This window comes from Mixophyes fleayi, chromosome 7 (genome assembly GCF_038048845.1).
Source record: "Mixophyes fleayi isolate aMixFle1 chromosome 7, aMixFle1.hap1, whole genome shotgun sequence".
NCBI classification, from domain to species: Eukaryota; Metazoa; Chordata; class Amphibia; order Anura; family Limnodynastidae; genus Mixophyes; species Mixophyes fleayi.
In genome coordinates this window covers 91,648,017-91,661,634 of record NC_134408.1, presented here as the reverse complement: position 1 = coordinate 91,661,634, position 13,618 = coordinate 91,648,017, and the positions used below count along the sequence as shown (strand labels likewise).

The following is a 13,618-nucleotide window of genomic DNA, read 5'->3' as shown; positions in this document are numbered from 1 at the left end:
ACAGTGTTTGCCTAAGACTTAAATGTTTAAGGGAATACTTTTTGGAATGCATATGCAAAATACAAGAAGACATTCCCATTTATTGACAGCAAATACAACCTCACAAAAGCTATTTATTTTACTCTCCATCCATAGATAATGTACATATGGGATATTTATTTACATGCTATACAGATTCATATATCTAGGTGATGGTAAAAGATCCACTTATTTCACTCACCCAAATCATCATCATCAGTCTGAGCTGGGAGAGGGGATGTCTCCTCTTCTTCCTCCAGAAGTGCCTCATCTTTTATCTAAGATAGCAATTTAATTAAAAGTACAGTATTATTCAGGTAGCTCATAATGTATTTCCACAATCTGCCAGATATTCAGTCAATTTACTAAATGTTTCACTGAAAAAAGCTACACTAACAGCTGTCAGAAATGTAAGACTTGAATTCTGAACTAATAAAAATAGTAATAATAATAATAATAATAATAATAATAGTCTAATATGCCATAAAAGTGAAAATTTGTCTTCTGACTGTTACTAATCATCAATTGCAGTTCACTGGCAATCACAACGGGTCACTTTGATTTACCACGCACGTTTGTGCATTAGTGTAAAGTCTGATCTACAAATGTAGGAACTTGAAGAGGTCCCAGCCCTGTGAGCTTCTCCTCCAGTGTATTAGCATTGCATCCTGGATCTCTGGTTGTAGCATAGACTGGTAATTAATGAAGGACAGGTGTAATTATAACCTCACTATATTCAGATCTTCTTTAATTATTGCATGGTCAGTCAATATTAATAAGGCAACTGTATTTTTATCCATTTCAATGGTTATTTACAGTTAGTTCTAGATCAGATTGGTCACGAATTTTAACACACACAGAATAATCACATTTTTCTCTCAGTGACATAGAGTGGTGCATGCACCTTTTAGAACTTGTGTCTACTTTCTTGCTGTGTGCATTATGTATGTACTATACCTACATATCCTTCTTGAACCATTTAATAAGACTTATTGTTAGTTATTTTCTTCTAGGGGGATTGTCTGTGTTAAATATACACACACACTTGAGGTGGGGGCACAGTTCTGTATATTACATAGAAACATAGAACTTGACAGCAGATAAGAACCGCTTGGCTCATCTAGGCTACCCAAATTTTTACCTATGGTAATCTCAAACCTTATTTGATCCTTTATTCTTTGTAAGGATATTTTTATGTCTATCCCAAGCATGTTTAAATAGCTCTACTGTATTAGCCTCAACCACCTCTGATGGGAGGCTATTACACTTATCCACAACCTTTTCTGTGAAGTAATTTTTCCTTAAGTTTCTTCTGAACCTACTTACCTCCAGTTTCAGTACATGTCCTTTTGTTCTAATATTTCTCTTCCTTTGAAGAATGTTTCCCTCCTGTACCTTGTTAAAACCCTTAATATATTTGAAAGTTTCTCCCTCCTGTACCTTATCATTTGGATCTTGGCATGTTACAGTTTGGGAACCTGTACCATTACTGAGACTACCATGCAGGACATTTCTTCTAGTATGGCTTACTTCAATAATATCTGCAGTTATGTTCTATAGCAATGCAAGTCATACACACACAACAGTTGTTTACTAATTGAAAAAAAATGAATGCTTACCACATTGCGATCCAGGCCATGGTTCAAAACTTTCTTCTCTGCTTCAAGTTGGTCAACGATAGTTTTCTGTAGTAAGGGAGCATTAGCTCCTCTCACCACTGCAACCAGTTCTCCTGCCTGACAAGAGGCAATATAGATAAACTTATTCAGATGAACTGCTCAACCTGAGCATTGTGACATATAAAAGCACAAGTTCAATGGTATTTGTTAATAAAGTTGATTAGATGAGTTCTGAATACAAGACACATATATATTACTTATCTTTACATTAGGGGCAGATACGCTGCATGCTCATCTGCACAGGGGCCCTATAAGTTGTGATCAAACTATTTATCTTATTTCAGATTCCCCTCTCCTGACATAGACCACATTCGGAGAACTCAATCCTTCATAAAGTTTGGGCATAAGGGAGTTCTCTGTGTAAATATCATTTGGGGAAGTCTACTCACAGGTATTATTTAGCGATTCCTCCCCATGAGGGGTTGGTTATTAATACAAGCAGAAAATAAGAAGATAAGGTTTGTTATTTTTTGTGATTGCTTTAATAAACATACCTCTCATAGGAATGAATCACTAGCTATACCTGTATGCAGCCTTTGAACTATTTTGTTTGTGTATACTTTTGGAGAGTTTCTGGGGAAGAACCTGTTCTTGGCTAGCACAGAGAGAGATAGTTGTGTGTCTGTTCTGAAATAACTGTTTCAGATTATATTGTCACTGCTCTGGCTATGTGGCAGACAATTTGAGTCAAGAAATCATAGATTAGACTGTGTTGCATGCAGTGTAGAGAGAGTGTAAATGTTTAACAGCACTAATGTACTAATGATGGATTTCAAATTGTTTGAAAATAGGCTTATAACTCTTTCCAGGCTTCTCTGAGATCATTACAGTTATCTTGTCTCCTTGCAATGGTGTTAACACAAAGCTGAATGGTCCTGACTGAAATACCAAGGATTCTGCTTTCATATAGAGTGATTTGACATCCAGGTGATCAGAAATGAGTGCACTTCAATAGCATGTATGTATGTACGTACGTACGTACGTACGTATATACATATTATATATATATGTGTGTGTGCAAAAGGTATAGTAATTAATGGTGGGTAGTGACGGGTGAAACCAACACTGTTGCTGCACAGAGGCGCTCTCCTGTCTATATCCGTCACTACACACTAACATATGTGCACGACAGTAAGATATTTTCTCTTTTGTAAGTTCATTGTGTTTGAGTATTTCTTTTTGTTTTCTGGCTATTTACTAAACGTCACTGCTTGGTTTGACTATACTTTTCCACAGCCATAATGTATGTTACAGAACAAACTGTTTATTATATATATATAAAAAAAGAGGTCAGTCCTCCAGGAATACTGTGCAGATTGTTACATCTCTAATAAGATGGATGCATGATGATCTTTTATTTTTACCTCTGATGAATCATCAGCTATTTATATAGCGCAACAAATTCTGCAGTGTTGTACAGAGAACTCACCCACATCAGTCCCTGCCCCATTGGCGGACACACACGCACACACGCACGCACGCACGCGCACACACACACACACACACTCCCTTACTATATCTAAGTTAAGGTTATCAATATCTTGTTATCGACTTCATGCAAACCATGTGCTTAGCAATAGGAACCATATTGATCAAAAATGGGTCTTGAACTTCAACCACAATATGTGGCAACCAATATACTAGTGGTATATGTCTTTGGAAATTTCAGCTTATTAGTGAAAATAAGTCTAATACCCCATTCATACTGTACCAAAATCCCGGGTTTTTGCCGGAGCGAGCTCAAACGACCCGGGTCTTGGTGCAGTATGAATGGTACAAGTCAAAAATCCCGGGTCTAAAAACCCGGGTCTTCAACCGGGATTTATCGAGGGGTAATTCACGGGTCGGACCCGGGTTGCCTGCACTATGAATGGTGCAACCCTGGTTTTTCAACCCGGGTTGCACAGAAAACAAGCTGATTGGCTATCTGTCTGTCTCTGGAGGATGATGTCATCGGTGGGAGCCCGTGGAAGAAAAAAAAAACAGTCACCTTTCAACGACATCACCATTTTTCAGCCAATGAAAACTGCTCTGGTGATGACTCCCACAAATTGCCAGGGCACAGACTTGTGCAGTATGAATAGTGTCAACCCGGGAAATTCCCGGGTCCGAGGTGCAGTATGAATGGTGCTTCTGAGCTGGGACGCTCCGAGCCCCGGCAAAAACCTGGCTTGAAAAACCTGTGATATTGCCGGGGCGGCAGTATGAAAGCGGTATTACTTAGGCTCCAGGCAGAAGTGAACAAATTGGTCAAAAGGCAGTATAACTTTCTGATTAATGTTACTATAAACTTCTAGGGCCTGATTCATTAAGGATCTTAACGTAAGAAACTTCTTATTTCAGTCTCCTGGACAAAACCATGTTACAATGCAAGGGGTGCAAATTAGTATTCTGTTTTGCACATAAGTTAAATACTGACTGTTTTTTCATGTAGCACACAAATATCAACTTTAAATTTAAGTATACAAATAAGCTGAAAAAAACAGTCAGTATTTAACTTATGTGCAAAACAGAATACTAATTTGCACCCCTTGCATTGTAACATGGTTTTGTCCAGGAGACTGAAATAAGAAGTTTCTTAAGTTAAGATCCTTAATGAATCAGGCCCCTAGTCATTTGGGGTATGTAACTCAAATCAGTGGAGCTGTATAACTTGCTAGACATTGGGACAGTATAACATGCTGATCAAAGAAGCTGTATAATATTCTGGATTTGTTGTATAATATGCTGGTAGGACCTCACGGAAGATCTTGCAAGATACACAGGCTCCTTTAGGTATGCCACCGTTGCAATCTATTGTCATTTAAGAATGCAAAGTCCTTTAAAGGGCCTGACTGAATGTTTGGTGTGCATATTAAGAAAAGCACTTTAATTAAAGCTCAAAAACTTTTTTGCTTTTGCTAAGCTCCTAAAACGTTTAAGCTGGTAAAATGTGGTGCATTTGTCGACCAACAATCAAGTTGTTATGATTGGAAACTGCTCTACATATGGTATTTGATGCCCACTTGATTCCACTTAATCTACCCAGTTCATTAAGGGCTTGTTGGAGAAATTGTAGTCAAGATGACTCTTTCATCCATATTTGGTAGAGCTGCCCCAAAATTGTGAGTTTTAGGCGACATATACATGGTTTAAAACGGAACATCACTGACTTAACACTTCTAGATTGTCCCTTATATACCCTTCTACATCGTTACCTCCCAGACATTTATAAATATATAGCTGCATTGGTGGGCCATATCCTAAATGTGGCAAAAGGTGCGGTTGCCGCCATCTGTAAACAAACTGAACCGCCCCGCCATGACAGCAGTGATTAACAAGATCTGGCAGATATACCTCTTTGAATACATAACAATTATACTACACTCTAGATAGGCCCTGCGACTCAACTATTATGAGGCCCCAGCCTAAACCCTCCACTATATATTGATCGGACATACTTCATTTTATCCTACATAGAGGTCTACTAGATATGTGAGATGACAGCGTCAATCAAACCCCCCCCCCCCCGCACTCTGTAACCTTTTACTTACATGTTGCTTTATAACCCTATTCTCGCATACAAAACCTTCAATACATTTTTAGAGGTAGCACTATGTATAACATTCAATATTAGGTTTGACTTTATTCTAGTGTGTTGTACCCTGAGCCATACATACTATGGATTCACAAAGTGTATCCCTTGTTTAACCATTCCATTTTCTTGTTCTGTACCCCTCTTCCCCTTTTAATTATATTTGAAACATTTGTAATAAAATATATTTAAAAAAATATAATTATAAATTCCCACAGCAACCGAAAAATGACTTACCGCAAAGAAAAGGAAGGTTGGTTCACATTTGCCTCTGTATTTGTCAAGGGCATCAATACTATCAGCTTCAGCCTGGTAAATGGAATACAGAGTGACAGTAAACATATTAGATACTACAAAAAAGAACAAATTAACTGTTTAAAATACATGATTCATCTTATTTCTACATAAAATGAGGCTAATTTAAAACAATAAGGACAGTGTTGCACAGAAAATAGTGAATAGTGTCAAAAACAAATAAAATCCCCAAATAAACACAAGATGTGAAAGTAATTTGCCATTTAAAGCTGGCCTATTTATAACTACTTGTCCTCAAATGGCCACATGTGTGGACCCCAAATGATCAGAAATACTGACCGAAATCCAGTTACGATTGTCTGAGATACCATTTTTTTATGATTATTCGTCAACTGATCTAATAGGTCCTAATGTGATCTGGTTGTACAGCCTGAGTGTGGAACAGCCAGATCTGTTCCATTTTTCCGCCAACATGTATGGCCAAACTGGAAATAGGTCATTGATATTCTGCACTCAGCTAAACAGAATCTGCCTGTGTATACATGGTTGCAGTTTTAGTCTGATTTCACTGAATGTAGAATCTGAACTGGGAATATGTTAGAAGGAAATAATTATAATAAACTATAGTTTAGGTGACTTCTTGCTAACAACAAAAGTAAAAGCAATTTTTGTTATGCCACTCAAAATATTTTACAATTATTCATAATTATTTGGCCACTGGGTAGCCACTGCTGTGTAGTCTAGTAATGATATGAACAAACAACATGGCAGTTGTCACTTGTATATTTGGATGTAGACTAAGAAGGCATATTCTATAGACTAAAGACCAAACAAATCTGCTTAAGTTTAATTATACTGTCCAGAGATCATGGTTGGAGGGTATAAAATAAAACTCTAATTAATAATGGAATAAAATGCTTTCAGAAGTAACAGAAGTTCACTCTTTGTGGGGCGTCTGAAATATGATAAAAATAAAAGTTAACTAACGTAAAAGTAAAAACAAAAAAGGGTGATTATCCCTAAATAAAAAACCCTACTCCAAAGGGCACTTAACTAAATTTCAGGTTGGCTCCAGAGGAGAAGGGGCATAATGGGGGAGGAACTATTCTCAACTCTTGCAGGTTTAAAGTACTTATTGTTGCAGCATTCCCCAATGGCAGAAACAAGAAAATTAGAATTTGTTATGTGTGCCAGATATTTAAATAAACTGATGGTGTGAGTAAAACGTGAACGTGTTCTATACTTAACACAGCAGTACAGAGCTTTTCCATTGGACAAAAAAAGAATGGACTTAAACACCAGCTTGTGGTGGTGTTAGCCACTACTTTCAATGGATTACATTGAGTCTAGCACATACTAGACTCAAAAGATAAACCTGACACACATTTCAGTGCAAGTAAATTAATGGAATTAAAATGACAAAATTCATAAACATGACACTTGAAATAAAGTCAGTTGCTTTATCCATTTCTGAATCCATGAATATCTAAATGACATTCAAATAAGAAAAGTTATGTTTCACCAATAAAATGAAAAGCTTCAAACACAAAAGTGACACAATGATAAAGACAATCCAAATATCATCTCACACTCGTATTGTATTAAAGTTATAAACTAAACTAAATAACGCAGTATTTTAGGAGAAAATTGTAAATTAAGTAAGTGGTAGTGAAATGGTAGTCAGTTGGGTGTTCATGTGATGTTTTCACTGTTTCTACCCTGCGTATATATTAAAGGACAACCCACCAACCCGTAAAACTAGAAAATATTGATTTTACGTGCACAAGTAGGTGCACTTGTGCACATAAAGATGCTTGCTTTAATTGCCTAAACTATGCTACTATAATGTGACTGGATTACAGCATGGTCAGAAGCAATGCACACCACCAAGTTAAAATGTATGTTTTACATACCATTGATTTAGTATGCTTAAATTTCATGTTGTGTCAGGTTTATATGGGATTCTTACCACAGCAAACTGCAGGAGATCATCACCTAGTTCATTTTTAATTTTTCGGAACAAGCTGACCGCTGTTTTGCATGGACCACACCAGGCCTGATAAACATCCACCACTATGGAGAGAGCCAGGGAACCAAATATTAGCAGCAAGTGGTAATGCAACACACTATACTAAAGATTAGTGAATTTCGCATGCATAAAACATCAATAAATTAAGAATATTATATTATTCAGGTGGTCATTTTTAATCCCCCTAATCTTTCATACATTTTGTTACAACAGTTAACACTGTCTTTTAATATCATCAACCAACAGCTGCTCCTTAACGACAGACCATTATTTTGCATTTAACAGAATTATCTTTGATATTTACACGACTGATTCATTGTGCAAACCAGGCACATATCTCTTACGGTCTTACTCTGTGCCCATCAACAGTTAATCACTTAAATGATTCTGGTAGTTGGGAAGCAGAGAATAAAAAATTAATTGAAAAAAACACCACTGCCTCAAAACGGTAGACAAAGTATTTTGGACATTGATAACCAGAGGCCTTCAAGATGGTAAATAATCTGTAATTAGAACTGGCAACATGCTTGCTGGGCAACAGGATCAAAGGTCACCTAAGAGGCCAAATTGTATAAGATCTGCACATTCTGCCTCTCAAGCTAATTGGCCAGCTCTCTTCCAGCATAACTGGGGTTAGTGTGGTCAGAATATGACTGTACACACAAACTGATAACGGTCATGTTCGATCATCTTCTTACCAACCTGCTTGATAATGATCTAGTCGGGCATCAGAATTGTTTTTATGCAAACGCACTTAAATATGCTAGATATTAGCTGCAATGTCTCAGCCAGTGTGGACAGCAAATTGCATTGATATAAACCATTCATTTATAATACATTTGTTCTAGGCTGCCATCCCTGTTTATGGTTAATAATGGAACAGTGCGCCTCAAGGCATTAGCTTCTGACACATCACATACAGATAAAAAAATATAAAGGTACTCATATCTAAGACACAAGGCATTACTGAAGAGTTAGACTAAAACAGGATACAAACATCAGATAAAGATACTATATTGCAGTATTCATTTATTATTAATAAGGCTATTGGATACTGTTACAGCTGATTGCATTTCAAACAGCTATGCTAATTGAAATAAAAGACTGCAATTTGGTTGAATATGGTAAGTGTGGCAAGAGGACGGATGCGTGTTGGTAAACTACAGCGGTGGGGTACACTGGAGATCAGTGTGGCAATGGTCTCACCCCCTCCCTTATGTGAGAAGTGCTGAGTCCGCGGAATCCAGGAACAATGTTGAGACGTGCCCAGCAAAGACCAAGAAAAAGTAGCAGAACACTAAGGAGGGAGCCTTAAGGTCTATAGGTGGGGCACTCAGGCAGCAGGGCCCACCTGGGGATTTTCCCAGTACTCATGTGGGTCAGTCCGATTTTGCTTGAAACCCATGCAGTACAGTTTAGCTGCCTGAGGGCCCCACCCCCTCGGCCGCGAAAATGCAATCCAGTAACAATATCAAGACGTGCTCGGCACATTTAATCGTTGCAGACGAAGACTGTCAATGTAGAAGAGCCAGTGGGTCCGCAAAGGCTAAAAAGAAGCAGCAGAACACTAAGGAGGGAGCCTTATGGTTAGTAATTGTGCTGACAATACTGTACTGCATGGGTTTCAAGAGAACTGGGCAGGTGGATATATCTCATGTATGAAACAATTTAAAATGTCCGCTTTTATAGCATGAACCTGCATTTATTTTTTTTGCTCCGTTACTGAGCCCCAGCTGTATTTATTGAATTAACTTTTAGATGACCTTAAAGTGACCCTATTTATGTCCTACCCCCAACATGTGGAAATTAAAATACCTCTCCTGTAGCCCAGGGGTGCACTTAGGGAGAGTTTCCTGTTGCCTAGAAATCCCTCATTGATATAAAAATATCTATAGAACCTCTCTGTGAAATGCGACGCTGTACAGAATATCTGGGCACTGCACAATGCGCAGAAGGATGGGGTAGGTGTATCAGGCAGCAGAACAGACCAATCGTGTGCCGAGTGTCTCCTCTATGTCATCAGAAGGTGCCTAGCGCACAGCTCTGGGAGGAAGAGTATCTCTAGCTGCATAAACTACAGGGGAAATAGGATGAGTCCTGTCAGTTTGTCTGTCTGTCCTGTCAGTCACCCATTCCTGCCAGTGTGTCTTCTATCTCTCAGTCTGACTATTATAATTGTTACTATTTTTGGTTAAATGTTGATTGAATAAGTGGGGGAAATATTTCTTCTCTGAGTCCAGATAATATTCAATAAACTATATTGAGGTTTGCAGAGACAATTCCCTGCAGTTATCCTTTTAAATATTGATTTCAAAGTGCTTATTATACTCCTACATTCCTTATGGCTGTATTAATTTAATATGTAAACAGGTAGCACACCTGAATATTAAGTACTACCATAATATAGTTTAGTGAATACTGTGATCTCAAGTACACAGCAATTTTTTCTATTTCATATACACTTTCTCTACTATCAATGTTTTTATTTCACTGGGTTTTAATGAATATTTCACTGTAATGAACAAATTCTAAACAGAAATAATAAAGGTTATGTTTTAATATTGGTATATGTCAAGTAGTGGGTCACACAGCTATTTTCTCTGAAATATAACAATTTCGTTTCAGTGATGGCACCTCTAAAATATTTAATTTAGAGGATTATTTCCCTAAAAGATAAAATATATTATAGTAATTTTGCTTTTGGTGAATTTATTCCTCTGTATCTTGAAGCTTTTCTTGCCAGTCCTGTCTGTCCAGACATTCCTATCTGGTCTGTTCCCCAGTCCCGCCACTAAACCTATACTGGTTTTATGATGCAGGGTGCAGTCCACCACCAAGCATGGCTATGTGATTTTTTAAAAAAAATTATATAAAAAAAGTGTGTAAAAATTATTTACCCTGGAGGCCATGATGGATGGATGTGTTCTCTGAGAGCTCTGTCTACCAATTTCACCTAACTAGGTATTATCACCCTTTGGTAGAAAAACTTTGTCCCCAAGACCCCCTTTACACGATAGAGGAAGAGTTGGGAAGCAGAGTCTGGCGTTTGTGAGCCTCTTTCACGTGACCTGCTGGAAGCGTATCTACAGCGGCCTATTCGGCGCTGCTCTACCTCCTTAGATCCTTCAAGCATTATAATTCCCTCCACTAAGGCTGACTTTGCCGAACTACACAATTTAATTGTGGACTGTACTAATGCCTTCTCCATATACCTACAGAAAGCTATAGGGGACCTCAAATCAGAAATGGTTATAGTATCCAAAGAACTTCGGTCCTAGAAAATAAGATGGAGTCCTCACTCAAATTCCAAAATGAAGCATCACAGGACTTGGATTTCCTATTAAAAGAAAACGATTTCCTAAGAGACAAAGTGGAAGATATGTAGAACAGAGAACGCCGTAATAACCTCCGACTACGTAACATCCCTGAATCTGTTGAATCAAAAGACCTAGAAGATTACGTGTGCAAATTCTTCTCCACATTGGACCCCACACTATCTAACCATCCAATACAGATAGAACGGGTTCACAGGGCCTTGAGACCCCGTCCAAAGGAAACTGATCCCGCCTCTCCTGTCCTTTAAGACCAAAGATCTTATTTCTAACGCGGTCAGGAACTCTCCCTATATACTTTTTTTTTTTTTAACTCAGAATTTTATTGCATAATAAAGTATGAATGACATAAACAGAAAACAACAAGCATTTTGGTTGAAATAATCACAAAGCAGATATCCAGTAATGTCACTCACAAAACAGTAAAATGTATTGCGATATAACAAGATAGTAATGGGTATGGGACGGGAGGGAAAGGTAGTGGACATTGAAGGGGGTGTAGGGTAGGCAAGGGGGGGGGAGATGGCCGTCTCATGGGTTATATTAAGAAAAGCATGTTCACCTTCAGAAGGGAGCGCAATCAGGTCTGCATGGGAGTATTTTAAAGTAGTAAGGGGGTCGATGTTATATGGAATTGTGTAGGGGGAGATTATTTGGAGGAAGAAAAAAACATAAAGCCAGGGGGCCCAAATTTGATGAAATTTGTCATCTTTATCTCGCAGTAGCGACGTGATTTTTTCCATGTTGGCAATGAACCATATATATGATCTAAGAGAAGAGATGCGAGGGAGGTCCGCCTGTTTCCAAAATTTAGCAATCAGGCATCTAGCGGCTGCCAGGACATGTGAAGCAAGTTTTGCAGAGTGGGTGTCTAGGTCCTGTATAGGATAACAGAGTAGGAAGGACCATGGATTCTTCCTAATAGGGCATTGGAGGAGGGAGGAAAGAAGTCTCGAAACCCTGTCCCAGAGGGAGGAAATAACAGGACATGACCACCAAATATGCACGAAGGTGCCTCGATGACCACAATTTCTCCAGCAATCGGGAAAAGCTGACTGGTACATCTTTGCGAGCCTGTCAGGTGTGAGATACCACCTATAGTAAACTTTGTACACATTTTCCTTAATTAATGTGGAGATGGAACTAGAGGCCACATTCAGCCTGATGGTCTCCCAGCAGTCCTCCTCTGTGGGAGGGCCCAGATCCCTCACCCACTCCCTCTCATGTGCGTTCCTGGAAGGCACCAATTTCTCCAGTAGAAGACTATACAAGGACGAGATCATACCCCTTCGCAAAGGGGAAGAAAGGCAGAGAGATTCAAATTGGGAGGGGGAGTGAGGTGAATTGTCCGACAGGAGTGACAGGAGGAAATGCCGAACCTGCAGATATTGGTAGAAAGGCGGGTGAAAGTTAGGGACTCTGGAACAGAGGGCATCATAGGATATAGGCCTTTCTCGCTCAAGAAGGCTTCCCGCAAATCGGAATCCCATCCTGGTCCATAGCCGAGAGAAAGATCGGGACATTCCCGGAGGGAAGGTGGGGTTATGACACAGGGGTATAATGTGCAGAGGGTTAGGAAAGATAGAGAGATGGCCCTTGCAGGTCTCCCAGATCCGAGCCGCAAACTCCAGAGTTGGAAAACGTTTGGTTAGGGCCTTCCGATATCAGAAGGAACTCCCCAAAGGCCAGATAGGCCGGGTATGGAGAGATAGGCAGCCTCTAAGTCTGCCCATGCATGAGATGCCGGAGGAGCAAATGAGAAGACCATTGAGCTAAGCTGGGCCGCCCAGTAGTAGGCCTTGAGGTCGGGAAAGCCCCTGCCTCCGCAGCCCTTAGGTTTTTTGAGTAGTGCCAATCGAAGCCTGGGAGACCTGCCCCGCCACACAAATTTAGAAAGGTGTTGTTGCATAGAGTACATTTCAGTTAGGGGTATTCTCACAGGCAATGTCTGGAAAAGGTAGAGAAGTTGAGGGAGAACAGTCATTTTTACAGCAATGATCCTGCCCAGCCACGAAATGATTAGGGTTCGCCAGGAGAAGATGTCTGATTTGAGTTTGTGAAAGAGAGCTTGATAGTTCTCCTGATATAGGGATTCATATGAGGTGGTTATATATACTCCCAGGTATTTTAATTTTTTCTTCTGCCATCTAAAGTGAAAATGGGAGGTAAGATCACAGCAGTCCTGTGAGGGCACATTAAGAAATAGGGCTTCGGATTTTGTTATATTGATTTTATACCCGGAAAGGTCGCCATATCTCGAGAGGAGGCAGAACAGGTTGGGCAAAGATGTTCTTGGCTGCCGGAGTGTGAGGAGTATATCGTCAGCAAACAGTGAAAGCTTACTCTCCAGAGACCCTGTCTCCACTCCTCTGATATCTGGGGAGGCTCGGATAGTGGCTGCCAAAGGCTCAATGACCAAGGCGAAAATTAAAGGGGAGAGTGGGCATCCTTGGCGGGTGCCGTTGCTTATTGAAACGGGATCAGAAGGAGAACCATTAACCATAACCTTAGCAGAGGGATGAGAATACAAGGCCTGGACCCCCGACAAGAAATCCCCAGACAGACCGAAATGCTTGAGGGTATGAGTCATGAACTGCCAGGAGATTCTGTCGAAGGCCTTTTCGGCATCCAAGGATAAAATAATGGAGGGAGTTTTCCTGGTGTTAAGTATGTGAATAAGGTCAATAGTTCTCCTCGTCCTATATACTTTTTGATGGTTGTTGCATACCAG

The 13,618-nt window shown here is 39.5% G+C and overlaps 2 protein-coding genes across 2 annotated transcripts in view; one reads left to right on the top strand and one right to left on the bottom strand.

Moving 5' to 3' along the window:
• VPS8 (VPS8 subunit of CORVET complex) overlaps positions 1-13,618 on the top strand; it is a 361,642-nt gene that overhangs the window by 105,437 nt on the left and 242,587 nt on the right. The window lies entirely within an intron of this gene.
• The window catches only part of NME9 (NME/NM23 family member 9), a 40,795-nt gene that overhangs the window by 19,192 nt on the left and 7,985 nt on the right, over positions 1-13,618 (bottom strand). Inside the window, exons 3-6 of the mRNA XM_075178589.1 lie at positions 7,496-7,599; positions 5,509-5,580; positions 1,638-1,754; positions 221-296 (exon numbers count right to left, since the gene is read on the bottom strand). Of these exons, the coding sequence (XP_075034690.1) occupies positions 221-296; positions 1,638-1,754; positions 5,509-5,580; positions 7,496-7,599 (369 nt within the window). The remainder of the gene's footprint in view (positions 1-220; positions 297-1,637; positions 1,755-5,508; positions 5,581-7,495; positions 7,600-13,618) is intronic.